At 40.6% G+C, this 27,407-nt stretch overlaps 1 protein-coding gene and 1 long non-coding RNA gene across 2 annotated transcripts in view; one reads left to right on the top strand and one right to left on the bottom strand.

Moving 5' to 3' along the window:
• Positions 1-10,654, top strand: part of LOC129145170 (uncharacterized) — a 54,700-nt gene extending 44,046 nt beyond the window's left edge. The window contains exon 3 of the long non-coding RNA XR_008550340.1: positions 10,618-10,654. This is a non-coding gene — a long non-coding RNA (uncharacterized LOC129145170). The remainder of the gene's footprint in view (positions 1-10,617) is intronic.
• Positions 1-27,407, bottom strand: part of WLS (Wnt ligand secretion mediator) — a 103,207-nt gene that overhangs the window by 2,095 nt on the left and 73,705 nt on the right. The window contains exons 4-11 of the mRNA XM_037499507.1: positions 26,445-26,606; positions 24,945-25,081; positions 22,099-22,267; positions 20,649-20,746; positions 20,151-20,214; positions 18,086-18,229; positions 16,736-16,819; positions 10,122-10,275 (exon numbers count right to left, since the gene is read on the bottom strand). Coding sequence (XP_037355404.1) covers positions 10,122-10,275; positions 16,736-16,819; positions 18,086-18,229; positions 20,151-20,214; positions 20,649-20,746; positions 22,099-22,267; positions 24,945-25,081; positions 26,445-26,606 — 1,012 coding nt within the window. The remainder of the gene's footprint in view (positions 1-10,121; positions 10,276-16,735; positions 16,820-18,085; positions 18,230-20,150; positions 20,215-20,648; positions 20,747-22,098; positions 22,268-24,944; positions 25,082-26,444; positions 26,607-27,407) is intronic.

Genomic DNA, 27,407 nt, shown 5'->3' with positions numbered 1-27,407 from the left:
CTCACTGGTTTAAGAATTGCTGGGCATTAATGAATCTGGTGGCCTTAGAAGCCATGGGGTCAGCCCACAGATCTTGGTCGATGCCTTTCTCGTATGCCACATGGTACTAGATTTTCACTGAAGACCCAATTTCTCACAGGCAGAGTACTGAATCAGTCTTTTTATTAAATGCTGGCCTGCAGTTCTTTCCTTAAGGGGTTGTCTCCTCTCAGAAGCAGGGTCATTAGCTATTGCAGAAGACTGCTAATGGCATTTGGGGTTGTTTTGACAAGGACCCAATCCACAGGACTGAGACAAAGAAGATACTACTGGAGAATCAGCTTAGTTTCCAGCATGTCAGGTTTCTTCTGCCCTTGGATCAAGGCATGAACCCACAGGGTGCAAAGAAGGCTGGGGACTATCTAGAAGGCCACCTGGGGCCAGGCTGATCCAGTACAATGCCTGCATCTTCCCAGGTCACTAACTGGCATTCTCCTTTCTGCAACTTCCAGTTTCTCTTCAATCAAGGGCAAGCTTAAGCCTCATGTTTCTTGGTCAAAGCTAGTTTTGGATTTGCATATCTAACTGAGCAATCAAAACTTCAAAGCCAGTTTCTGATCTGCATGTCTGTGTTAGTCATCAACATTTCAAAGAGAATTCTGACCACCCCAGTAGACCCATTAACACCTCTAAGTGTTTACCTAAGGAATTCCTTTCATTGGAGACTTCTTAGAAATAGATACCAGAATGTAAATCAGGTTTTGAACCTTAAATTTAAACTGTGCTTATTGGAATCAACTTAAGTTTCTAGGACAATGAGTTCTAGAAAATGTTTATGATCCTACCGAGCACTTGAAACAGAGAAAATTACTTTGGATTCTTTATTTTTAATGGGGATCTATGCTATTGTGCTATATAACTGCCTGACACTGTCCTAAACTCCTTACAAACACTAGTGTACTTAATCCTCCTAATACTCCTTTTGAGAGAGGTACTATTTTCTCCATTCTCATTCTGCTGAAGAAACTGAGGTACAAAGAGACTGAATAACTCTCCACAGGTCGACGTTGGTCAATAGGGATTCAAACCAGAACAAGGAAGCTCCAGAGTTCAGGCTCTCAACCTTCAGGCTGTGCTGACTCTTTGCAAATACTTGAGATTTCAGCGGCCAATGAGACTGCTAGCAAATTATGAGTCCATGTGCATTTTATGTCACAGTCATTTATATTAATACATATAATAATGTGGATGAGCTGTTCAGCATATTAATTTTACTTTTGTATCTGATTAAAGGGGAATTTATAGTGTACTATATCAGTGCATTGATAATAAAAACGGTTGTTTGTAAGTATTTACTGCATGCACTATTTGGGCCTGTATTTCCTTATAAGATGTGAAGATACTGTGGCTCCAACAGGCAATTAATTTTTCTAATGTGACCCAGCTTGCTCCCAGCAGAGCTGGGATGAGGACCCAGAGGACTCTGAATAGCAAGTCTATTATTCATATGTGGTCTTATTGTACCTGGAAAGCTAACTTTCTCCCTTAGGGCATGGATGTGGGACTATGACAGTAACATATCAGGAAAGGGGATCCCTCCATTAGTTTCCAAATTCCATCAACTCCCACTTCTGCCAAGGTCTTGTTCCATCTGTTACTCTCCCCCTCTTTTGGCTCCTGCTGCTCACAGCACAAATGGCTCAAAGTCTCTTCCCATCTAAGACAAAAAAAAACCCTTTTGCAAATGCAGTGTTTCTTATTTAGCAGGGAGGGGAAGGATAATAGGGCAAAATAAATTAAGAAATGAATGGAAAGAATTCCTCAATTTACAATAAGACTCTTTCCCTGGTTATGATGTCAGTTCATCTCATCTAACTAATAAATAGGAAGGCTGGTTTCTGAGTGTTGCAAAATGAGACCAATCTCTGGGTCAGATGTCATCTCAAAGGATGATCAATGCAACCCTATCTCTGGTGTCACTCCCAGGTATGTAGTCGCTGCTCAATTCTAACTGCGGGCAGTTGGATCCCAGAAGTTACATGACTCTTATTCTGGCCATGTAACAAAAAGCACAGCATCCCAAGACTGGCAGCATTTTAATGACCATCATTAACTAAAGTAGCCACAGCTGTGGCTACTTTAGTAAAAAGAAAAGTTGCTAGGATGATTTCAAGGTTGTTTCACAGGATCTGGGAGAGGCCAGTGCCTTCTAATATCAAGGGCTACCTGATTCTGTCCCTGCAATACCCCATTACTCAGATGTGGACCTCAGGGGGCTCCCACACCATGAGTTCGTCTGTTTCTTAAGTCATATACATGGCTGGGAGCAAAGACTCCAAACCATCTGTGTCTACTTCCAGAGATTATGGTCTTTCCCAGACACTCTGCATTTTATTCTCGTCTGTGGAATTCTTCTAGTCCCCTACTGACTGACCTATTCACCTTCAAAGCTGAACTCAAATAACGGGAAGTTTATTACTCTCTGTAATGAAGTTCCTGGTTCACAGCAGGAGACTGTGGTATTTGTAAAGTCAAATGATTCCATGCAAAGGACTGTTGTTTACTCTAAGATTATGTCCTTCTTATACTTTGGGTATTATTAAACGGATGATGGTAGGGTTTTTCTTTTCTTGCCCAAAGAATATTAATATCCAGTACAGTATTCTGATATGTAGTAAGTGCTCATTAAGACACCTAAGAGTTGTCTGATACAGGCCAGTCCAGATCCTCCCTGCGTAGCTCCACATGGCTAAGTCTAGGCCAGCACTCTGGCACTGGAGTTTCCCTATTGGGGTTAAGCAATAAACCCTCAGGTAGAAAACAGGTGTTCCTTGGGATGGGTCAGCTTTGAGGATTCCTTCTGGGGCATGGGGCACAAGGGCCTTGGTGGAACAAGGTTTGGGAATTTTAATGCATTTTAATGACCGTCACTAATGACCATCACAGCTGTGGCTACTTCAGTAAAAAGAAAAATTGCTAAGATGATTCCAAGGTTGTTTCACAGGATCTGGGAGACGCCAGTGCCTTCTAATATCAATAAGGGCTACCCAATTCTGGCCCAGCAATACCCCACTAGGTGTGCTTTCTTTCTAGCTAAGGGTTAACATCAGCCTGCTGCAATTAGTATCTGTGTGGGAGACATCCAGAAAGATGCATAAAATGGTTATGGAACAGGGTTCAGGGCTCTGGTCCCTACCCATGTCTCAATCCCTTTCAACCACGAAGGTGGCTTATACGAGGCTTGGGATGAACCACTCCCCACCCTCCTCCAAAATACCTCCAGGCACTCCAGGCTAGACAACTGCAAGGAGATACATTAAGACCCAGAAGTTTTGAGTGAAATTTTAGTGTTATAGGCTACTCTGTATCTCTCCACCCTGAATTCACTTGCTGAAGTCCAGTTCCCAGTATCTCAGCATGTGACCATATTTGGAGACAGGGTCTTTGAGGAAGTCATTAAATTAAAATGAGGTCGTTGGGGTGGGCCCCCAACCAAGCTGACCCAGATACACATAGAGAGAAAACCACACTAAGGTATAGAGATAAGACAACTACCTACAAGCCAAGGAGAGAAACTTTAGAAGAACTCTACCCACCCACCCCTCTAACATCTGACCTTGGGTTTCCAGTCTACAGGATTGGGAGAAAATAAATAAATGCCTATCTTTAAAACCACCTACTCTGTGATCTTTGTTATAGTAGCCCTCCCAAACCAACACATTCAGGAAGTAGAACGTCTTCCCAAGAAGGACCTAGCACCTCCTATCATCATGCTAGGAGCAGGATTCTACAACTCAGAAAAAAAAATGACTTTAATTGCCAGAGAAAGACCAACTCACTGTAGGACAGCAGCCCTGGGGGAGGCAGGAATCCCAGGCTGGAAATGGCTTATCATCTGCTTCCATCTTCATGGGAATAGGAAAAGGTGGTGAACACCTACTTCAGAGTCTGGCTCCAGCCTGATGGCAAGACCCATTCCACCACCACTCACATATCCGAAGTCAGGCTGGCCGTGGTGGGTCATCTGACACAACCAGTGAGAGACCTCAATAAAAGGCAGCCATTGTCAAAGCCTCATAACTCAAACCAAACATTTATTGAGGCAATAAAAAGCTAATGCTACCTTTCCTATGCAACAGCAGCAGGAGACCTTAGAAGCCTCCAGAAGTAAAAGTGACACTTCGGGTAGCTAGCCACCAAGACAGGGGACCCAGAGTTGTTTCTGTGGCTTCCAGCAGAATGAATGTGTCAGACAGAAGACATTTAGTGAAAACAGAAATAGAAAGGGACTGGCTGACAATTAGACTGTCTTCTGTTCTCTTCGTCATCACCATCCAGTCAGGAATTCCATTTCTCACTTTTTTTCCTAAAAAGATCTGACAAGAATTTTACAGATGAAAGAACACAAAAATGAAAGCTATTATCAAGAATTGTCTGACTTCCTAAGCAACTCTAACTTTTCTTCCCCCTACATGAATTGATGACTGAGGGTGTTTGGACAGTTTTCGTGTGTGCACTTCTGTATCCCTGGGAGGTGCGCTTTCTCTCGGGCTAACCATGGAATATTACTCAGCATTCAAAAAAGATAAACACATGCAATTTGCAGCAACATGGATGACGCTGGAAGGGATCATGCTCAGTGAAATAAGCCAAAAAGAAAAAGAAAAATACCGGATGGTCTCACTCATAGCAGGGATCTAGAAAACTTAAATAAGGGACCAGGAAAATGAATAACTATAAGAAAGTGAAAATCAAAATCAACAAAAACTATGAACCAGAGACACTTTTTGGGGGTGGGGGACGGGAGGGGAGGGATTGGGGTCAGAATGGGGGGATTGCAATTGTATGGGGAATATAAAAATAAAATTTATTAATTAAAAAAAAAAAAAAAAAAAGAATTGTCTGACTTCCTAAGCAACTCTAACTTTTCTTCCCCCTACATGAATTGATGACTGAGGGTGTTTGGACAGTTTTCGTGTGTGCACTTCTGTATCCCTGGGAGGTGCGCTTTCTCTCGGGCTAAGGGTTAACATTAGCCTGCTGCAATGTGTATCTGTGTGGGAGACATCCAGAACAATTCATAAAATGGTTAGGAAAACAGGTAAAAAGAACAACTTTATGGAAAAACAGCAGAAACAGTGCAGAAAACAGGAACTGTTCTTGAAAGATGCTTAAAATATCTTTGCTAAATTTAAAAAAATACATGTGTATGGTTGTATGTGTATATGTATGTGGATATACCCCCAAGTGCATATAAACATATACATACGCACACATTTATAAAAAAGTTCTGAATTCTTGCTCTAGATCTTTTTTAAAAAATATATTTATTTATGCATATAAGAACTGGGGTACAGGCCAGAGGTGTCGGGGTGGGGTAAGAGGATTCACCAGAGACAGATTGGGGAGCAGACCAGGAGGATCTACTAAAATACACTGCTGAGGGGAGCAGCAGGCGAGTCAGGAGAGGTCTGCTGTGCCATGTGGGTCACCTCCCTGGCCAGGGAGCGAACTCATGCTGCAGAGGCTGCAGATAGCTTCATAGTGCTGAGACTTAACCCCTTGCACCACCAGGGAGGCCTCCTCTTGCTCTAGATCTTAATGGTAAGTAGGGGGAGTCCAACCCAATTTATATATATGTGTGTGTATAAATGACTGATGTGAGCATGTATTTGCCACCACTGCAACTGTGGTGAATCAACCACTGGAAGGACCCCAGAGCTCCATACCACCATGGCACCAAAAGATCTGCTGAAAAATTTCTGGCCTGGAGCTATTCCATGTTCCAGGAGACAGATGAAGAAGTCTTGTCTCCCAGACCAGGCTACCGGCTCTGTGAAACCAAGATCTGTGCCTGTGTCACTCCTTTGGGCTTCATGTGACACCGCCTCATCAAATATAGCACAGTGTTAAGCACTGAGGTGCTCGGTGGTTCATTTCAAAGAATCACTTTCTGCTCCACACAATAAAAAAGAAACAGAGATATAGGAGGACAAAATACTCTTTGAAAATCAACTTTCTCTTGAACCTGCTCTCCTCTTTGTTTCTCTCTGTTCATTCCTACATCCAAAAGGAGATGCAAAAGTCTATGCTCTCTGGGGCTTCCCTAGGGGCTTAGGGGTTAAGTCTCAGTACTATCACCACTGTGGCCTGAGTTTGATCCCTGGGCAGGAAGCTACCCACATGACATAGCAGACCTCTCCTGACTGGCCTGCTGCTCTCCTCGGCAGTGTATTTTAGTAGATCCACCTGGTCTGCTCCCCACTCTGTCTCTGGTGAATCCTCTCAGTCGCTATACCTCTGGCCTGCACCCCAGTTCTTCTAAATAAAATAATAAAAAATAAAACAACTAAAAAAAAATGTCTATGCTCTCTGCTTTATTTCCTTCCTACCCACTTTCCCTTCACACTTTCTGGCATCTATTTCCAACTCCCAAACAAATCAACCCTTCTCAAGAATTCTTTCTCTCTTTATCCCTTAAGTCTCTGCTGTGTCAGAAACTGCTTGCCAAGTTCTGGAAAAGGGCTTTTTCCAGAGTTCCATCTCACGAAGGCAAGAAGAACCGCACACCTGGGATTCATTCTCCATAGCCAGAGATCTAAATTCTTGGCTCTGGACCTTGAAAGTAAGGAAAAGGGGGAGTCCAGGCCAACTTAAAAATAAAAACTTTCCTGAAGAAAGGACAAGCATCATGGGAAGCCTTGGGGGGGTGGGGAGAAGGAATGCCATCCAGGGACTTGGAGAATTTAAAAATACAGTGTCTCCCCTGAGAGTTCGTTTTGTAGATTTCCAAGCAATATTTGTGAAGAGCTCTTTACAAGGAGCTTGGAAATCTTGGCATATACTCCATCATTCCTAGGATTCACTGCATGGTCTGGGGGCAGATGAAGAGATGAAAAGGGAAAGACAGCAGAAAAGAAAAATGGCCAGAGCACCTAACAAGGAAGAGCCCCCTTCGAAATGCAGATGGTCATGGCACCCTGCAGGAAAGTGAAGGGTACACAGCTGCCAGGGGTCCATGGGGCTGCTGTGAAAGCACAGCTGACCATGTCACCATCATAGAGCTGCTAAATCATGTGTGACATGTGTTTATGATCCTCATTGGGTCCCCAAAGACTCAGTCTACTAAACTACTTGCAGAATGCTTTTTAACAGGGGCCCACCTGGAATTTGGGGCAGGGGGATTCTCTATTTCAAAAGACAGTTTAGCTTATTCAGCATCCTTAGAGCCTGGAACATCAAGAGCATTGTCACATCCCAGTCATAGTGACCATCTAAAATTGCCACGCAGGTTTCCAAACACTGGCAGGGGATTCGGGGGCGATGTCCTGTTGATAACTAGATTTTGAGCTTTCTGCAATAACACAGATCAAGCTTTCTTCTACAAGAACATTCTGATGGGGAATAAATCAAGTGCAAGGTTTTAATCCTAGAAGGGTGGAGGTGCAGGATGAGAGGTCCTACTGGGAGCTGCTGAACACCTAGGAATCTGGTCCGACACAGGGAAGGCAGGCATCCGGCCTCTGCAGGGCTGGCCATTTGCCAAAGTGCTGGAATTGGACAAATTCTCACCAGTGTTTAGAAACTCCTTCACTGTGACAGAATCTCCCCCTGAGCTGCTGCTTCATGATAGAAGGTACTTTCCTTGTGAACCAGAAGAAAGAGAATCATAGAATTTCACTGTTCAAAGGACTTTAAAACATCACTTACACTCAGGAGAAGTGGTGCCCTGAGAAGTTAAGTAGTTTGCCACTGCCATGCAGCAAAAACAAGAAGAGTTTGTGCACATAAAGTGCTAGCACTGGGACAGTACTCAATAACTATTACCCATTAGCACTGTCATTCCAACATCCCAGGAAGTCCACCAAATGTTTTGTGTGGTATTTCCCTGGAAGGCAGGAGCTCCACCTACTTGATTCCTGCTTAATATACTTCCAAGCCAAGGACAGGTCCATGTGGTTTCTGTCAAAGTCCAACAGAAAGACCATGAAATGAAATCAAGATTCTTGTTCACAAGCCCAGACTCTATTCCTGTTGGCATTCTGGAGGGCCACTGTTTGTGAGGCTGCAGCCCACATTTTCCATGAAAATAGTAAAAGATTGAGTGCTAGCAGTGGAAAGGAAGCTGAAAGCTGCCTAGCTTACAAGCTTTCTAGAAAGCAAGTCAATCATACCAAGAGTTTGGTACATGGATGGATAAGTCACACTTTTTATTTTTGCCCAGGATGAGTCTGAAAGTGAGTGTGACAGGAAGTCTTTATAACAGAGAGGTTGAGTTGGAAGGGTCGAGTTGGAAGGAAGAGGCCTGAAGCCAGGAGGCTCTTGCACAGAAGGAGCAGGAGATTGATAGTGTTTGAGACCATCATATCGCCCTTAGCACAGATGCCCTTCTCTCCCTGCTCCATGTTTCATGCCCTCACCCCCATCTTTTTATCCCCTCTCAAGATCACTGCTCAATCTGTGAAACGTGCAAGTGAATCTAGAACTCTTACATTCAAAGTTTGAATTCACTTCATGATTTCCGAAGACACAGGCCAAAACTCATCTACCACATCTACACTGTGAGCACCACTTAGAAATAGAATCCTGTTCCCCCAGGCTTGTTCCTTAGAACACTCATTCCAAAAGATACACTGCCTGGAAAAAAGGTTTTAGAGCCAAATGATTTAAAAATTTTTGGGAAATGTTGTTACCCCCACCTGTTTTTAAAAGACTTTCAGTACAAATTAATGTACTAAAGACATCAAGATGTCTCGCAGTAAAAATCTCAATAATGCTGACCAATCCAATGATCCTCAAACTAATTTGATTACCAAAGCCTAGCAACATCCTGTGCAACAGTATTTTTTTTTTAAGATTTATTTATTTATTTATACAAGCACTGGGTACAGTCAGAAGCACGGGAGGGTGAGAGAATTCACCAGAGCCAGAGAAGAGAGCAGAGCAGGCAGAATGACGAAGTACACTGCTGAGAGGAGCAGCGGGCATAGCAGGAGAGGTCTGCGCGCCATGTGGGACCCTCACCTGGTGGCCGGCGATTGAACCAGTGCTGCAGAGGCTGCAGGCAGCTTTGCAACCCAGCGCTCAACCATTGCGCCACCATGGAGGCCCATGTGCAACAGTATTTTACTGAATATAATTTGTTAGATTCCAACTGGGGTGATCAGGAATAGGTTTCAAGGAGGAAGAAACATTCTGAATGGGCCCACAGGAGACAGGGTTTCATTAGAGGGAGACAGAGGCAGGTTATGTCACCTGCTCCTTCAACTCACACTCACTGAGTTCATGTAGGAGCCAGGCCAACTGCCCTGGTGCTACCAGGGGACACGAAGACCTTAAAGCCCTGGTCTCTACTCTGAGGTAGATGCTGGCTTAGATTTGAGAAAGAGAACCTAATATCTGGGGAATAGCAAGTATGTGGCAAGGTAAGGTGTGAAATAGACAAGGAAGATTAAGAAAACAGCAGTGTAGGACTAAATATCCAAAAAAGGAGTGATCAGAACAGTTGTTTGCCAGGCCACTTAATCCAAGTTAACTGGCTGAGGTAGTGACAGTCATTTCCCTCTACCACGGTTAGAATAGAAACCCCAGGCAAGCCTTTCCCTTCTCTGGGCCTCAGTTTCCTCATCTATAAAATGGTCCCTTGTCCTTGATGTGTTAGCATCAAAGACAGCATGTATCAGCACTAAAGGACAGGAAAGCTATGGGGGCAGGGGAAGAGTTATGGTTTGGATATATTTCCCTTACAGGAAAATGAGAAGGAAAAATGAAACCAGGTCCACGTTTAACTTTCAGGGACCAGTCCCATTCCACCTGATTTGTGGTCTACATTCCAAGAGTCAATTTTGCTCAAGAAATTGAGGAGAGTAAAATTTAATTTTTGTACTAAAACTGGGGCATTAGACTAGAATCCAGTATTCCAAATGTATTTTGAAGATTAAGAAATGAGAACTTAAATATCTGGCTGACCTATTATCTGATGGCTCCAGAGTCCCTGGCAGTGCTCATTCACTCTCTCCCAGTCCTAAGACCACATTTGGAGGGAATTTGAGTGGGAAACTCAGAATCTTTGTTATTTAAATCTTAAAAAGATAGAAACCTACTATCCAGAATTAAGCCTTGCTAATGAGATTAGAACTCACCATTGGACTGATCTTCCCCATAGTTCTTGTGGGACGGTGCGTACAAGAACATCAAAGCAAAGACATACAGGTTCCACATCCCATAGATGCCTGTGAAGAAGGCACTGTTCACCTGGACAGTGACACCGCCCCACTTCCAATGGCCTTCAGTCACCTATGGAAAAAGGAGAGTGACATTCAATTGGAAAGGAGAAACAAAACACAAACATGGAATCAACCGAAGCAAATACCAAGTCTCTTGTACACATGTGAAAAATTAGAAGCCATGTAAGACTCCATTTCTTAATCTGAATCATATAAGAATGAATTAAGATTAACTGAGAGTTTATTTCATGATAGGCACAAAGTAGGTAGCTCTCAACTTGGATGCACATTAGAATCACCAGAGAGTGTCTTCCTAAGATAGCAATGTCATTATCCCTAATTTAAGGAAATTGTGTTTCAGTCTAACAGTTATCCATAATTATAATTCCCCTTCTGCTATCTGTCTTTCTAGAAAATGTAAACTCTCTGCAAGCAAGACCAGTTCTGTTTTGTTGACTATCTTTTCAGTATACTTGATGTACCACAGAGGCTCAATGAAAACAGGATGATTAAATAAACAAATAAATCCATAAGGTGAGTAGTTATCCTCAATGAGGCATTGTGGGGAAGCAGACAGCTTAGAGACCCAGACTCAAATCCAGGGTCTACTATTCTCTCCACTTAACATGAACAAGTCAATTAAGACACTGAACCTATTTCCTTAAGGGCAAAATAAAAACTTGCAGGGTTACTGAGAAAAAATAAGTAAAAATAGTTCAAGAAATTTCCTCAGACACAGCAAACACTCCAAAAATCTTAGTTATGTGTAGAATCCATGTCAGTCACTTACAAAGGTAATTATAAAGCTTTCATATGATTCATGATTCTGCAAGGTTGTCTTGAAGCTGCTTTTGTCTGTGTTCATGACTCGGTAATTGTTTTAAGGGTTGTCTGATGACATATGGATTATACTAAGAACAGTCAACAGAACTGTTGAGTTGAGTGCCTAATAATTAGTGCCAGCTCTGGGATCAATGAAATGATTTTGACCACTTCTGCTTACTACAGGGAATTTTAAATGGGAGTAAAAGAGAGAGTTGGACAAATGTTTCTATGATAGCTTAATGAAGCTGAGTTATATAAACCATTTCTAGAAGCCCCTCCTAAACTAGAAGATAGACAGTTATACCTATATGTTAATGATTTCAGCAAGCAGGCTGATTTCACCTCCTGTTTATGAAGCAGTGTGTCCATATTCATATGCAACTCTTTATAACCTGTTGACTCACTTGGCCCCCTGGTGTAATAAAGGTATAGGTGTACATATTTCCCTTTGAATGACCTAAATAGACTGAATTTTCATTTGGTAATACATGATTTTTCATTTTTGTGATTCATAAAACTACCACCACCAACTCTTCTTTATTTGATAAAATAATTTTCTTTCTATGATGTGCTCAGGAATATTTTTTGAAAAGGAATGATTTTATAACCACTATTGAACTTTAGACCAAGGTACTAGCACTCAAGCTACATAGGACTTACTTTTTTGAAATGTCTCCAGATGTCACTCTTCTTACTTTTAAGAACAGAAAATCCTAACTTTATAAAAATTACAGTACTCAGAGTATCATAAGATGCTTTTAATGAATTTAAATGAAAGGGGAGAGGAAGCCTTAAGATACTGTAGTTCCTGGAAAGACATGTCCCCACTGTCCTAGCAAAGGAACTCTCTATGATTAAGAAGAGCTATCTGGGTGAACTATGGCTAAGAAGGAATATGATAGTACCTTTTCTTTTACTCTGAGCTCCTTACAGGGATGGCCTGTAAGAAACACTACTTTCTGTAATGTAAGCTGGGATATTCAGTACTGATGATGTTGCTGGAGTTAATTCTGGCTGTGATTGGCACAATACCCACCCACATGCCTGATTCACACTGGTGTTAATAGGCAGGGGGCTGTCAAGGACAATGGGCGTGTGCAGGAATGCTAGTGCAAATAAAGGCAGTCATTCTTAAGAAATGACTTGCTGAAAAGAAAATATTGCATTCCATAGTAAATCAATAATTGTGCCTAAAAGTAAGAGGGCAAAGACTAGTGTTAATTCATTTAAATATTGCTCTCTTTTATTCATTTTTTTTATCACTTATCACAAAGCATTTAACACAGATAATGGAAAAAAATAAGATTCTTTTATGATGAAAACAAGGATAAGGAGAGTTAACAAAGTGCCTGCCATTAACATGACAGGCATTATACTGAGAAACTTACATGAAAGATACTATTTAGTCATAAAAACAACTCTATGAGATAGGTAGATAATATTTCCATTCCACACATGGGTTAATTTTTCTCTGGGAAAGCTAAGGTTTGATATGAAAAGCTAAGATTGTTCAGCTAGAAAGTCATGGTCCTGACTTCGAAAGAAGGTATTCTTGGCCATTACAGGACACAAGATATGCATATTACCTTAAGCAACTATTGTGTGGGGTCAAATTTTCTTTGAAAGTTCACTGAATTGCCCACCTCATACATAAATTACACAGCATTCCAATAGGTTTGTCTATTCCAAAGTTCATGGCTATAATACATGCTAGTCACAGTAAATATGTGGTATATATGAAGCTGCATATATGTTCAAAATATAATTTTGGAGTAGAACCACTGACATGAAATGTTCATTCTGGGAGGGGTATACAGAAGCTGAAATTGTGAGCATATTCATGCTTTTCTCTTGTTTGTTTTGGGACATATGCACACAGTTTAGGATGGAGTGGCAGAATTACTCATACTATTGAATTTGTAATCTCTCAATGTATTATTTCCTGCTGAGGACAAAGAGTTGAATTTGCATAAATGAACTGTATGCACAGTGTCACAGTACTGTTTGGAGATTTATTTGTGCTTCCCCCTCTTCTCTCTCAATTATTCATGCCTGAGACATCCTGAGCTCCGGGCACATTCCCACCAATATGTACCACATTAAACAGCCTCAACAGAACAGGACTTCTAAATTCAAAATCTTATTAAAACCAGGCAGAAAGAGGTGGCAGGCACTCCCTTTAGCTTTCCCAGAGAAAAATCAGGCAGACCCACCAAAGAAAAATCATGTCTCCTCTGCATATGTCTTATTTCTAAAAGTCCCTGGTTTTCCTGATTTAACATTTGAACAATATACTTTTGTGTTAAACTACCCAATTATACCCTTGGAGCCAACTGAAGGTCAAATCCTTTTACACCCAGTAGTCTTGACAACCAACATTCCACTTAACAACAAGATTTCAAAATCTCAGACAGACTCTCTAACTGGAAACATTTTCTCTGTAAGTGACAGAATGAAGTGATAGTGTGCAAACACGCAAACACCCCCCCACACATACACACACACCCTGGGGACAGGCTCTCTGGGAGTTCACTGCATGTGGCTTGACCTGAATGTCAGGCTGCAGGGATCTCCTTAGTGAAGGTCAGTGACCTTCTCCCCTGCATTGCACTTCTGTTCCCTACTGCCTACCACCTCTAACTGGAACACCTCTTTCTTTTCCAGAGGGAAGGGGCTAAAATACCAGACTGTGATGTACCATCTCTTGGTTGCTATGACTAGGGCCATTAAAATGGCAGGCATTAAAAGCTTGGACCTCAGGAACCAGTTACAAAGCCTCAAGGTCACTGCATTCCACAGCTTCCCTTCGGCCTTTCATTCCTGGCCTCAGAGCTTCAATATCCTGGCGAGATCCCCACGCATTATATTTCATGGGGCTTAAATGCAAGCTCTCCCAGCAAGCCTGAGAGTATAATGGGAGTTTTAATACATTCCTTTTACCTAAGGCTGGGATCTATTTCAAAAAGTTACCCAATAGGTTTTCTTTCAGGTGAGCTCATTGCTGAGACATTCCAAAATGACATTAAAAAAATAAATCCTCTGATGACTCTATTAATACAGTACCTGGGACATTGAGAGTTATGCCTGAAAATGTCTTAGATATCTATAAATAAACCTTAGGAAAAAAAAAACCCAGCAGGAAGAATGTGAGGAGCTAATGGAATCCAAAAGACCTCATTGCTACCCCCTTAAGAGTTGAAATCCACTCCAGCCGACTATTGCAGCAGATATAAAAAGCCAGCCACAGGCTACAGCTATGTTAGAAAATACTGGGGCAAGGGAATATTAATCCCCTTTTTTTTTTTTCCCCAAAAGAAAGCCACAAACGATACTCCTTGAAAGACTGGCCTCCTTTGCTTTAAAAATGTTCATTAATTAGCATGTACAAGGTTAAGTTCTAGTGACATGTAGCTGCCTTAAAGGACAGCCAAGAGTCTTTGACTCCAGGTGGAAGGGATTCTGAGGAGACGAGAGTTAAGTGGGATGCGTGCGAGGAGACGGCGTCAGCTTTCCAGAGTGGAAGAAAGAGGCTAGGACGGAAAGTGCCCCTACTTTCTATCTTCCTGAGAACATATCTCGGTACTTATCTTTTATTCCTCAACCCATCTGACTTGAGGTTGTTTCTCCAAGCAGTTGGGTCTTGCAGAACCTTCTGCATTAAGCCTCACAGTGAATGACTGAGTGACTAGAGGATCAGAAAGCATTTTGGTCACATGAGGAAATCAACCAAGGGAAGTCAGTCCTCAAGACACCCTTGTTTGAGACCCAGCTAGTTGAATAAAAAACTCATTCACAATCTGAAATATTCTTAGGGCTTTTGGAGTAGAGAGTGAAGTTTCTAAGGTCTTATAAACAAACAGTGTGCTACAAATGCAGCACTGTTGTAAGCCAAAGCAGATGTAATGAACAGAATTTATTAAGATACATATGCATATTTGTTTTATATTTTTCCACATTCAGTTCAGCAGCAACACTAACACTACCCAGCGGGCAAGCATAGCCCACAGGGCTCTGGGAGTTCCAAACCTGGGTTATAGGTTTGTCAATCCTTGGACAGAATTCAAGTTGTTCGTAAATTTCAATAGGAAAAGTTATATTTTTATTTTCACCAGTTCTCTAACTGAAGGTTACTGTTTCTTTCAATTATGAGTGTAGAAAACAAATCTCCATAATATTAGCGCCACCTATAATTTTTTCACTGATAGAAATCATCTGTTCATAGCAGAGAGATATGTGTAATATAGAGAATTGAACATATATATCATCTATCCACTTACCTATTTGATTCCCTTTGAAATCCAAAGTATTTTATCTTACTCATTTAAAAACATTCAATGGGAAGGGGCCTTATCTTTCACCAGACAGCCCAAGAGGCTCCTGGCACAAAAAAACTTGGATGTCCTTATACTGGAAGGAAATTTGCTAGTAGAATGAATCAGGCCTATTCCCGAAGCTCTAGCTGCACTAACATTCTCTGTGTGGTCAAATACAGGAATGACAGAGCAGTTGGCAAGAATCAAAAGAACTGCACTCTGGTCCCTAATTCATAGTGTCCTTTGGCACAACATTCTCCCTTCTAGCTATTGACATGAACACAGCTACTTATGCTCACAATGTGCCAGGCACTCTGCAAACCACTTTGCACGTGTACTTTCTGTGATCCTTATAGCCTACCTTCTGCTGGTAGTACTATTGTTATACCCATTTTACAGATAAGGAAATTGAACCCTTAAACTGTTCAGTAAACCAGCCACAATTCCACTAGCTGGAAAACAGCAAAAATGAGAAATGTCTCTAAGGCCATTAGATTTCGTATTCTAGCAAAGTGGGATAACTCTTTGTTTTTTTTTTTTTTTTAAACTTTTATTTTCTTACATGTTAATCTTTTCTTTTTTTTTTTTTTTAAAGATTTATTTATTTATTCATATAAGCACTGGGTACAGTCAGAAGTGCGGGAGGGTGAGCGAATTCACCAGGGATAACTCTTTGTATCCTATCTACCCAGAGGACTTCCATGAAGCTCAAGTGAATGGTGGACACTAATGCATTAGATTGAAACAGCGCTTTCCACTTTCCAAAACAAGTTACTGATATTTTAGAAGTATTATCATTATCAATGACATCTTCAAGCCTAGTGAATTTTTAATTTTGGAAACAGTGGTAGAAAGATAAGGTTCTATGAGTGAATTTTTGAATTACATTTCATGTTTAAGAGGCAAGATAAGAATTACAAAGAATGGGGGATGTATTGATTAATGTTAATATATTAGTTAACTAATTACTATATTAATCTCCATATTAAGATTATGGATATTTGTTTTCTAAACTCCTAATAGGGAAAAGGATCTGTATTAGTAGCAGATAAGGATCAAATCAAATTAACACTTGCAAGTTAGTGTCATGGAAAATGGCTTAAAAAGTTTATTCTCCAAGTAACTGGAATAAGCACCCTTCAATCTGGCTGCAGGTTTATACTTCAGCAACCTTTTCCTCTAACAGGGCTGTTCTGAAAGGGAAAATTCACTCCATCTCTGACTAGATGATAACAAGGCCCCGGTTAGAGCTGCCTTAAAAATATCGCTTACCCAGCTGCCCAGCATCCTAGACTACCTGTTCTTTTCTCAGCAACTGTATAGAATTTTCTGTGCAGAGAGAAAGTACCTCTCCAGGGACATTCTCACCTTGACCTGTCAGGGCCCACGTACCTGACTGACAATGAAGAAGATGACAGTCATGGCAGCACAGGCCAACGTGATAAGCATGAGGAACTTGAACCTGAAAATTAGCCCCTATTAGGAAAGAGAGAAAAAGTAGTTTAATATTCCAGTAGCGACCACCAATCTTCTTCTCAATATGCAAATTTATAAAAAGCTAATTTTAAAGAAAGCTATAAAACTGAATCCCTAACAGTGACAGCAAAATGATTTCACATAGTAATATTTCTCCTGCAGAGGTGAATGTGGTTGAAAAATTTCTTGGGCCAAATATTTTCTATGTTCTTATCTCTCATGAAACAGTGATACCAGAGTCTGGGAAATTTTATTCACTGCACGTTGGGAGGCTGCTAATTTCCCTGCTAAGCTGGTTATGCTTCTCTGCAAGGGTTCAAAGTTACCAAATCCAAGTTTTCTGCGGTTGTAATAAAATTCTGCTCCAGTGAACAAAAAGAAATGTGCATATTAATTAACAAGAATTGGATTTGGTGGAATGTTCTCGTGTGTCACTCCAACTCCAGAGACAGGAAAGCTTCAGAATGGGCCTGGGATTTCCTGAAAACAGGATCCAAGGGAACCTGTGTTTCAGGAGGGATGCCTATTATTCAAGGATTCTTATTTGCAGATCCGCTGCATATAAAAAACCCCGATGGTTCTAAAGTTTCTGCTTTTCTTTTCACAGAATTAGACTCACATCTTCAAGCACTGTCACTTAGGCAAGAACACAAGGGAGCCTTGAAGAATTATGAATGCATTAGAGACTTGGGAGTGTTAAGTGTGTCTCTTGAATGAGGCACATGATCTATAAACAGAGATTACTGGGCTCTACCTGAGTAGCTGCTGGATATTTTAGAGGAAATGTGGCCCATGGTATTCTAGAAATCAGATCACCATGGCCGAACCCCAGTCTTAAGGCTCATTCTCAGCAAGGGAACCTTAACTAAAACCTCACCCCAAGCCAAATCTCAATTCCACCATAGTCCAATCTCTCATCTGGTATGCACCTACATTCCATCTCAAGGCTGAAGAACCTGTTGAACAAGTTTACTCCTCACTGGGGATAGACAGACATGCATACCACAGAAAACACCATAGTCAGATGGACCAGCTAAGTGCTTCTCACAATAGGATTCAGTCTTTTATTTTGAGCAGAGATCCTACATTACATGAGACTCTCTCAGTGTGTATGTGTGTGTGCGTGGGGGGGGAGTTGGAGGAGGGGTGAGGAGGAGCCAGGGAGGGAAAAGGAAAAGGGGGAAGGAGGGGGAAGGAGACAATGTGTCAACATCAAGCAGGAGATGCTGAGGACCAGTTCCTGAATGAGCCAAGAGAGCTGCTCACCTCATAGTGCAGCCGCCGGACTTTGCTCATGGCTGGCAGGCTAGACTGTTTCCCATTGATGTTCCGAAACACCTGAAAGACCATGAAGCACAGAAACAGGAAGTAGAGGCAGAGGCAGATCCCAGCCACAATGATGAAGGCCATCTGATGGTGTCCAGTAAAGGAAATGGCAGGCTAGCCAGGATACAAACAACTTTCCCAGTTCCAATAGCAATACTCTCTGTCTCCAAATATTTAGGCAATTTTCAATATTTAGACAAAACAGAAAAACTGGGTATTTCTGATACAGCAGCACCACAGAGGGAAATGTTCTAAACTGCTTTCTAAGCCAAGATGGCAGAGGAAGGGAGCCTTGCTTCCTAAAAATGTGGGCTCTAGGACACACCTTAGCCCTACTGAACCAGAACTGGCTTTTTAACAAGGTTCCCAAGGGGTTAATTTAATATGCACAATAAATTTGAAAAGCTCTGAAATAGTGGATATTAGTTGTTAACTACTGATTGGGTAGAAAACTGCATTAAAATCATCCCAAAAATCACATCCCAAAATCACAACAAATACAAGGTATCAGATTTTTTTGAGGGCTAGGAAACCATGCCTACCCATGTTTGAGAGCCATTGGGCCAGACCCTGGATTTTTATAAGAATGACCTAGAGATACCTAGAGCCTAGAGATGATGAAATGGGGGTTGCAGCAGCAGCTGCAAGGGAAGTAGGCATAGGATTAAAAGCCTTGAAGTAAAAAAAAAAAAAAAAAAAAAAAAAAGAGAGTGAAATACTGCTTGCAATCTCCTGTTGCCACAAGAAAAATCTGGTCAAGCGGAATAGAGAGACACATGGCCAAGGTAGGAGTTGAGGGTGGAGAAGGATACTCTTGAGATTAATCAAGACAGCTTTGGGGCCTTTCATTAAAACACAATGGGAGAGGTGCCAAGGCTTAGGGCAGACAGAGTTCCTTGGGAGGAAAGTGACTTGACTCCAATTCTTCTGCTACGATTCTATCCCAAGTGGTACAATTTAAAATAGGTATGTTTCATGAAATAATATATTTAATGCAGTTTTTCCTCCTTCCTTACAATCACAGTACCCTAGAATGAAGGGGATATGGTTAACTACAGGATTTGAATTTTGTTTTGCTTCCCTGCACCTTATTTCATATCTGTGCAGCAGAAGGGTAGAAGTAGACTGACCAAGTGACCATTATAAATATTCCTGGTGTTGTGCAGCTAATATTTAGGAGGGTAGGGAAAGAGGAAAGCCCAATTCCTTCATTTTAAAATAAAGATACTGCTAGTTTAGTTGGTTCACAAAAATCTCGTCAATACACACATGACCAGAGACAAAGAATATTTATGAGCACAGGACAGGATATTATCCATCAAGAAAAAAATATAACTTAAGCCTTTCTCTCCTCTCCAGAGGAGTCTTTTCCTCCCAAAGCATTTAACATATTATTCAGTAGGATAAAATATTTAAATCCAGCATCCTAAAAGGGATAAGCTAAGACTGTCACTTCTACTTCATGAAGATGACTCAGATGGAGTTTATGCCAACCAACCAGAGGCTTCGGCAATGCCTCTGGAACTAATCACCTTAGCCTTATCTCCACTTGGTCTTGGAAATGAATAGCAGCAGCATGGTATCCAGCACACCAAGGTCAGTCACTGTAAGAAGTCTCATGCACAGATAACTTCAGAAACAGGCTTTCCCACGGGGGCCCAGAAATGACCCTCTGTGGCTCCAGGGAAAAGCTAGTCATGCTTCAGTCTGCAGTAAACAAGTGTATAACAGATAATTTAGACAGGCTGTGGGAAGACCAGCCACTCTGTTCCCTCTGCTGTGGGGACATGCTGCAACCTCCTTGTGTATGCCTGCTCTCAACTGGGCTTGAAAGCAAGCACTAACTCTTGTCATTATTTACCTGAATTGTGCAGTTATCAGGGGCCTGAGGATCAAAGGTCTGGCTGAGCACACATGGAGAACATCAGCAGGAATTAGAAAATAATCTTGGGAACTGGGCAGCTATGGGAAGAAACAGAACCCTGAACCCATCAAGGAAGGATACAGCCAGCTCTGTTCCAACATCTGTAGTCCAGATACTGTAGAAGGGATTCGTGAGCTGTACCCCCCTATGAAGAGAAATGAGATGGAAAGGGAATACACAGTTAGTACAGAGGCCAAGGGAAACTTTCCTTTTTTATATATTCTTAGTTTTTTGGGCAAGGGGCCGGGGTTGCACTTAGACTAGAAAAGTTACAGAGAACCTAAAGAGAAACAGAATTTGAAGAATGTGATCATCTCAAGTGTTTTGCAACTTAGAAAGTCTTCATCTTTGATTTAATTCCAATCCTTATTTTTTTTTAATGCATACATTGTGCAAAAAAGAAAAATGATGTAAGAATTATAAAAAAGAAAATCTATTAAATAAAAGAATTCTAACCCTTATTTGAGGATATAGTAAAAAGGCTCCCAGCCAGCTTTCTCCTTTTGGAACACTCCTGAAAAGTTAAGAGCAGACATGATGATGGGCATTTCAATCAGAGTCCCGAAGGCACCTGCTCACCTCTCACACATGTCAAATATGAAGAGGCAGAAAGAGCCCACAGCAATTGGTCCAACTTGCTTCCAGTACCCAGCAATGTGATTCCGTTCATGCTGATCCTGAGGAAAACCAAATTGAGAAATGAGGTGAAGATAGAGAAAACAAAGCAATTCAACAGGTGAGTCAGTCTCAGCAGTCAACATTTGCTGACCACCTACTGCATATCAACACTAAGCCAGAGTCCAGGCAGACAAGAATGAGTAAGGCCAAAATCTCTGTTCCTAAGGAGTTCACTTTGTTGGGCCATCACTAAGGCCTCTTAGAGTAACAAGGCCAGGATGCTACAGGATACAAGAAAGCCCTCAGGGAGTGGGAGCTTTGTGGTCCACAAAGTAATCCATTCAGAATGAAATTCCTATGTGACTTGTCACTTGTGTTTGGAAAGCTATGGTGGTCCCCAAGGGATACTAAGGATGTTAAGATATTGAAATATGTGAGTGTAACAGATCTCTTATGGTTGGGGAATTAGATATACATTCTCCTTACTTCATTAAAAATGAGAGAGAGTCCTCTTGATATATATATATATATATATATATATATATATACACACAAAGAGACAGAAATGTAAAGGAATGTAAAGTAAAAAAACAGGGAAAGGCAAAAGACAAATCTTCACATCCAGGCTGGCCCCCAGAATGGGAGAGTCCACTCCAGCTCCCCTGGGCAATCCACCCTGGTTGGTTGTCATCCTCTGTACATAAGCACCCACTGCCCATGTATCACTGAAGAGGATCCCTCATCCTGGAGAACCCCTGATGATTACCCCAGAAGAAGGCAAAAGTTTCTCTCTTCTCACTGCTCTCCTGGAAGAGTTAGTTGCATGGCTTTGGGAGCAATGATAAAACCACCATGGAATTTAAAAACAGTCCAGTCTACTATGAAGCCCATGTGCCTGACATAAGAATCAAGCTCCAGCTGGCATATCATCTTAGCTACAGTATGATGACAGCACTATACCTATTTTTATTCCTGGTACCTTTAATCCCTCTTGAAATATGATTTGGTGTCTATGCAAACTGAGGAGACCAGGGAGGTCAGTATTTCAGGGTAATAAGAGTTACTAGGCCACATGGACAAATTGCCAGCTGGAAGAAGTCAGGCCCTCATTCTCTAGTGGTTTCCTTGGTCCTGGGGACAAGCAGAGCTGAAGCCAAAGGGCAGGTAATAATGATAATCATTAACATGTGTGTTTACTTTCTGTGAAGTAAGTTACTCCCATTATCTCAATGAAATCTCACAAAAACAGTACTGAAGTCTATAAATTCCATTTTGCAGATGAGGAGTCTGAGATCCAGAGTGATTAGGTCACTTTTCTACTTAATAAATGATGAAGCAGGAATGTGAACAGCTCACTCAATTACTAGTTGATTCTGCCTCACCCATTGTCCCTTCACCAGGAGGTTCATACCATCATGTGCTCGCCACAAAAGATGATCCAGAAGGAGAGAAGCATTGCATAGAAGATGCCCTGCCGGATATCACCAAACAGCAGCATCCAGGTCCAGTCAAATCCAATGGAAAACCATTCCACTGGAATATTGATAAAGGTCATAGAAATCCCAAGGGCAAAGATGACTCTGATGGTGAGAAAATATCAGGAAAGACACTTTATTCATCTGGGAAGCAGATTTTCGAAAGCAGTTTGGGGAGGTGAGATGTTACTTATTTGGGCTGAAACCATATGGTCAATTTTTATTTTTTGAAGTGAATTTCTACATCAAAACGCAAAATGTCTTATTTCAATGACACCACTGCAAAATAAAGAAGCATTATATTGACATTTCTATATGATTACCCTAACCCCTTAATGCATACTTGTATATGCATACTTACACAAGCATAATGCATACAGATATTTGTTTTAATAATAAATGACTACAAACAATATGAAATACCAATTCCCTTGGCTACTTATTTCTTATTTTGTTTTTCCCCTATCACACTATTATCACTTCTCTATCAATATAACACTAATTTTTCAGTCACTAATTTTATTGTCACTGTTTCAGTTCTACATTCATTCATACCCATGATAAACATATTCATTATGCAAAGATCATGTATCAGGCATTTTTTAAGGGCTATTGACACCAAAATGAATAGAACCAGTCCTTTCACTCATAGGGATATATGTAGATGAAGATATATATTAGATAAGAATCAAATAAAGTAATGAACAGTATGATAGACTTGTATAAGCTGCTACCAGGAATTCTAACGTTAACAGAGACAGAAATAGAGCTGAGTTGTAAGTCAAGGTTAGGGAGGTGAAAGGGCATACTAAGCAGAGTGAGAGCCAGGATGGAAGCATAAAACCTGGAGTAGCCTAGAGCATTTGGGGATCTGCCTGTAGCACATAAAAAGAAATAATAGGACATGATTATCAGAGAAATAAAAAGAAAATTACTCATGAAGAAACTTGATACGTCATTAGAGAATCTGAAATTTATCTTGAAAGTACTAAGGATCCAATAAAAAAGGTTAAACAATGTATGGTATGTATCATTCATTCATTCATTCAACAAATTCTTATTTATTGAGTGCCTGCTATGTGTCAATCACTATTCTAGATGCTAGGTATACAACAGTGAACAAAATTCTGTTCTATTGATGCTTGTGTTCAGATGGAGTTGGGAAGAGTGGTGTGGGAGAAAACACAATAGAGAAAATATTACGAAGAAAAATAAAGCAAGAAAGAGAATGGAGATTTATGGGGTGCCATTTTATATAAGGTATGCAGCAAAAGTCTCTAGGATAGGAGGCATTAGAACAAGACCTAAAAGGAATGAGGACTTGAGCCACAGAGGTGTATGGGAAAGATCATTTCAGATGTCAATAGCCAGTGCAAAGGCCCTGAGGTAGTAGTATTCGAGATATGTTTGAGCACCACTAAGGGGTTGGTGGGTGGCATCAGGAGAATGGTGGAGCGTGGAGAGGATAAGAGTTGAAATCAGAGGTGGTAAGATCCAGGTCATCACCAAAGACTGTATGTCAGGGCAAAGTGAATGGAAAGCCAATGGGAGCTTTGAGCAGAAATGAGCTGATATAATTTATACTTACGAGGGATTGGAGGAAGGAAAATGATGGAAGCAGGTGATAGGTTATTTCTAGTCATCTATGAGAAATGAGGATTAGATTAGGGTTTTAGCAATGGGAATGGTAAGATTTCCTGGTGGGTATAGAGTAAAGGATAACTCCTACATGTCTAGCCACAGAAACTGAAAGAATGAGGTTAATCTTTTCTAAGAAGGGGTACCTGGAAGAGGAGCAAGTTTGAAGTGGGAGGAAACCTAGTATTGTTTTTCATATATATTACATTTTTGTGCAAGTGAAGAATTTAAGTAAAAAGCTGGAACATCTGGATGTAGAGTTGGGAGAGGCTGAGGTTGAGAGCATAAATTGAGAGTCATCGGAATGAGATGATTTTTAAGTCCAATGAGTAGATGAGATCACAAGGGGAACAGAGAAGAGGTACAATGTCTGAGCCTTGGCTCAAAATTTTAAGAAGTTGTAAAGATGGTTGGAAAGGTCAGTAAAGGAGAAAAAACGCTATAATAGGAACATTCTGTGAAGGAAAAGGAAGTGATCAATTATATCTAATGATGGTGATGAATCAAGAAAAGTAAGCACAAAGAAATGACCACTGAATTGGAATGTAGATATCACTGGTGATCCTGTCAAGAACAGCTTTAATGATGGGTGACATGGGATCAAGAAAGAACATCAGAAGAAGATATATCAACAAGATTTTGAGGAATCTTAGTATAAAAAGGAACAGAAAAAATGGTATGTTGGTTTCAGGGGAAATGAAGAGATTTGTCTAAGAAAGATGGTTTTAGTATGTTTGGACATTCATGGTATTAATAGAGCAGAAAGGGAACAGTCAATGATGTGGGAGAGAAGGCGGATATATTTGTAAAGCATTGTTCTCCTGAGGTGAGGGGATTTGGTTTAGCTAGTAACAAGGTAATTCTTCCACTGTATCAAAGAGAGGTATCAGAACATAGGAATGAATAACTAGATAGAAGGAAGATCTAGAAATGTGAGAGGAGGGTAGAAACTCCGGGGATTTAATAGCAATTTGCAAGTGGAAGCTGAAGGAGGAAAAGGAAAAAAAAAAAAAAAAAAAGAGTTACAGAATGACTCCTGGTCAAATCACTGGCGGTTTCACACAATGACTGCATGAACGAGACCCCAGAAAACAAATCAAGTTATGCTAGTGTTCCTTGAGAGTGCTCAGAAATCAGCTCTTACTTTTCCAGAAGCACAGGGGGTCGAGACATCATGGTGATCCTCCTCCAATACCACACCATGATGATGAAGATACTGGGCGTGAGGAAGGTCTTCATGGCAAACCACACTTTAGTGAAACCGCCATTTTGGTGGATTCCCTAGGCAGAGATCAATCATAATTTTGAAAGTGAATAGATCTTAGCACTATTTTCTACCATCAAATGCATTTTGTGGAGACATGAGAAGAGAGCTTGTCTGCTGAACTTCCAAGATCAAGAGCTTTTACATTCACAGCATGTACTATCATATTCCTCATAGCCCCTCCTCAGGCATTGCAGACATATAAATCAAAGGCATAAAAATGGACCTACTCTATGCCAAGGTAATGATTAAGAACACAATCAAAGATTTTTTTCTGCACAGTATTCACTGAAAAGTTGGTGATATCTTAGATACCCAAAATGTTCAGATTGATAAAATGTGTTAAGGTAAATCGATACAGTAGAATGTTAAGCAGGGCTGCAGGATATATATAATCCTTACAATATGCCATTAAGTGAAAAAATGCAAGAAACAAAAGAGTCACTTGAGTGGGATCCCCCTATTTGTAAGTTAAGGGTCATGTATGCATAAATGTATAGAAAAATTCCAGAATCAATTTCTCTAGCTGGTAGGATATTACAGGTAACTTTTATGTTTTTCTGTTTATTTTCTTATGCTTTCTAATTTTCTAAAATGAATATATATAGTTGACACTTGGACATTATGGGGGCTTAGGCGTTCTGACCACCATGAAGTCCAAAATCCATGGATAACCTTTGACTTCCCTGAAACTTAGCTGCCAATAGTCTGCTTTTGAATGGAAACCTTATTGATAATTAAAACAGTCAATTAATACATATTTTGTGTTTATAGCTTATATACTATATTTAAAATAAAGATAGAAAATGTTATTAAGAAAAGCATAAGGAGAGTGCATTTACAGTAATGCATTTATTGTCACTTTACGTTTACCTTGTCCATTTACAAGAAAATCTGCACATAAGTGGATGCTTGCTGCTCAATTCCATGTAATATAAGGGTCAATGTATTTCCTGTATGATTTTTTTTTTAATTATAATGGTCTCTTTTCTCTATGCTCTACATTTTTTCCCCCAGTAAGCAAATGAAAATGGACAAAAACAAAAACACCACTGGTCTCTGCAAGGTCTGCTTGCAAGGTAAAATATGTAAAAAGAAAAGTAATTTTTATCTTGGTGTTACTCATTATGAAATAATGACCCTTATAACAAAATCTTAAATGGGCACATTAATTGCATTCTTTTTGTTTCTATAATTTCACACACAAATTTATGATCTCAGCCATCATGGGTATGTTGTTATTGTTTCTTAGATGACACAAGTGAGGCATGAGGGTGTCAAGAGTAAAATAGAGTTCCCTTCCAATATACATACTAAAGAACCAATGTTATTAGTTACTGTTCTGGTATCTGAGCTGCCTGATTCAAACAGAGCACTTACCACCAACCGAATATCCCTTATCTCCCCAATCCCAACGTTGATTTTCTTCTTCTCATTCACAGGCAATCGAATGTTTAGAAGATAGTATTTATGAGCCACAGACCCGATTTCCATGAATGGAAGGACATCACATTCATAGTGTCGACCCTCATGTTCTACAGTCTGGAAGAAGAACAGGGGGTTTGAGGGAGGGTCACTATTTACAAGAGACTATGTCTGCATTCTCTTACCTTTGTCTCACATCACCAATTTTTAAAAGCCATGCTTAAAGGTGTATCTTAGAGGTACAGATTACTAGGGTGCACTGGAGGCATGGTGTCTACCTGCTGCCTACTACCCTCTCCATCCCCCAAAACAAAAAACAATTGAGCCATATTGAGGTAGAACCAGAAATCTTACATTAAAAATCTTACATTAAAAATCTCTTCTATCTCTTAACACCTTCTCACATTTTCAATCTCCTTTAGAGCCTCACAGCAGATTGACCCGGTCTACTAGGGCTACAGGGGTTTGTTATTGGCAGTGCATCTTCAGAGACCTCTAAGACTGTGGAGCAGTCAGCTTCTTAAATGTTCAAGAGGAAGCCCCTGCTGATGTTCATCATGCTCTTGGATGATGGCTAATTAGTGTCATGGTTTTGGTCAGCAGAAGCAGCTGCAAGAAGCTGGAAACAAGCTTTCTTTTTTTAACTGACAGGGGAAAAAAAAAAAGCAACTCATGGAGCCCTTAAAATTTGGGGGAAGATAGAAAGGGATGAAAGGGAATAATGAGATTAGTTTGCTCGGTATGCCCATTTGGAATTTTCTATCTCTAAAGCTTCCTAACCCATATAGAGGCAAGATGGAAGAAGGCAGGGGAGCAGAGATTCTAATTAAGCAAAAAATTAGTGTAGTTTCTAGAAAGTCTCTTGGACTTCCTGCCAAAAGAGTGAAGAGGTATAAGGAACCTCCTACGTGGCTGTGG

Source organism: Talpa occidentalis, unplaced genomic scaffold (genome assembly GCF_014898055.3).
Source record: "Talpa occidentalis isolate TD23 unplaced genomic scaffold, MPIMG_talOcc4v2.1 talOcc4.9, whole genome shotgun sequence".
NCBI classification, from domain to species: Eukaryota; Metazoa; Chordata; class Mammalia; order Eulipotyphla; family Talpidae; genus Talpa; species Talpa occidentalis.
The sequence above is the reverse complement of the archived record's forward strand: the minus strand, read 5'-3'. Positions and strand labels throughout refer to the sequence as shown.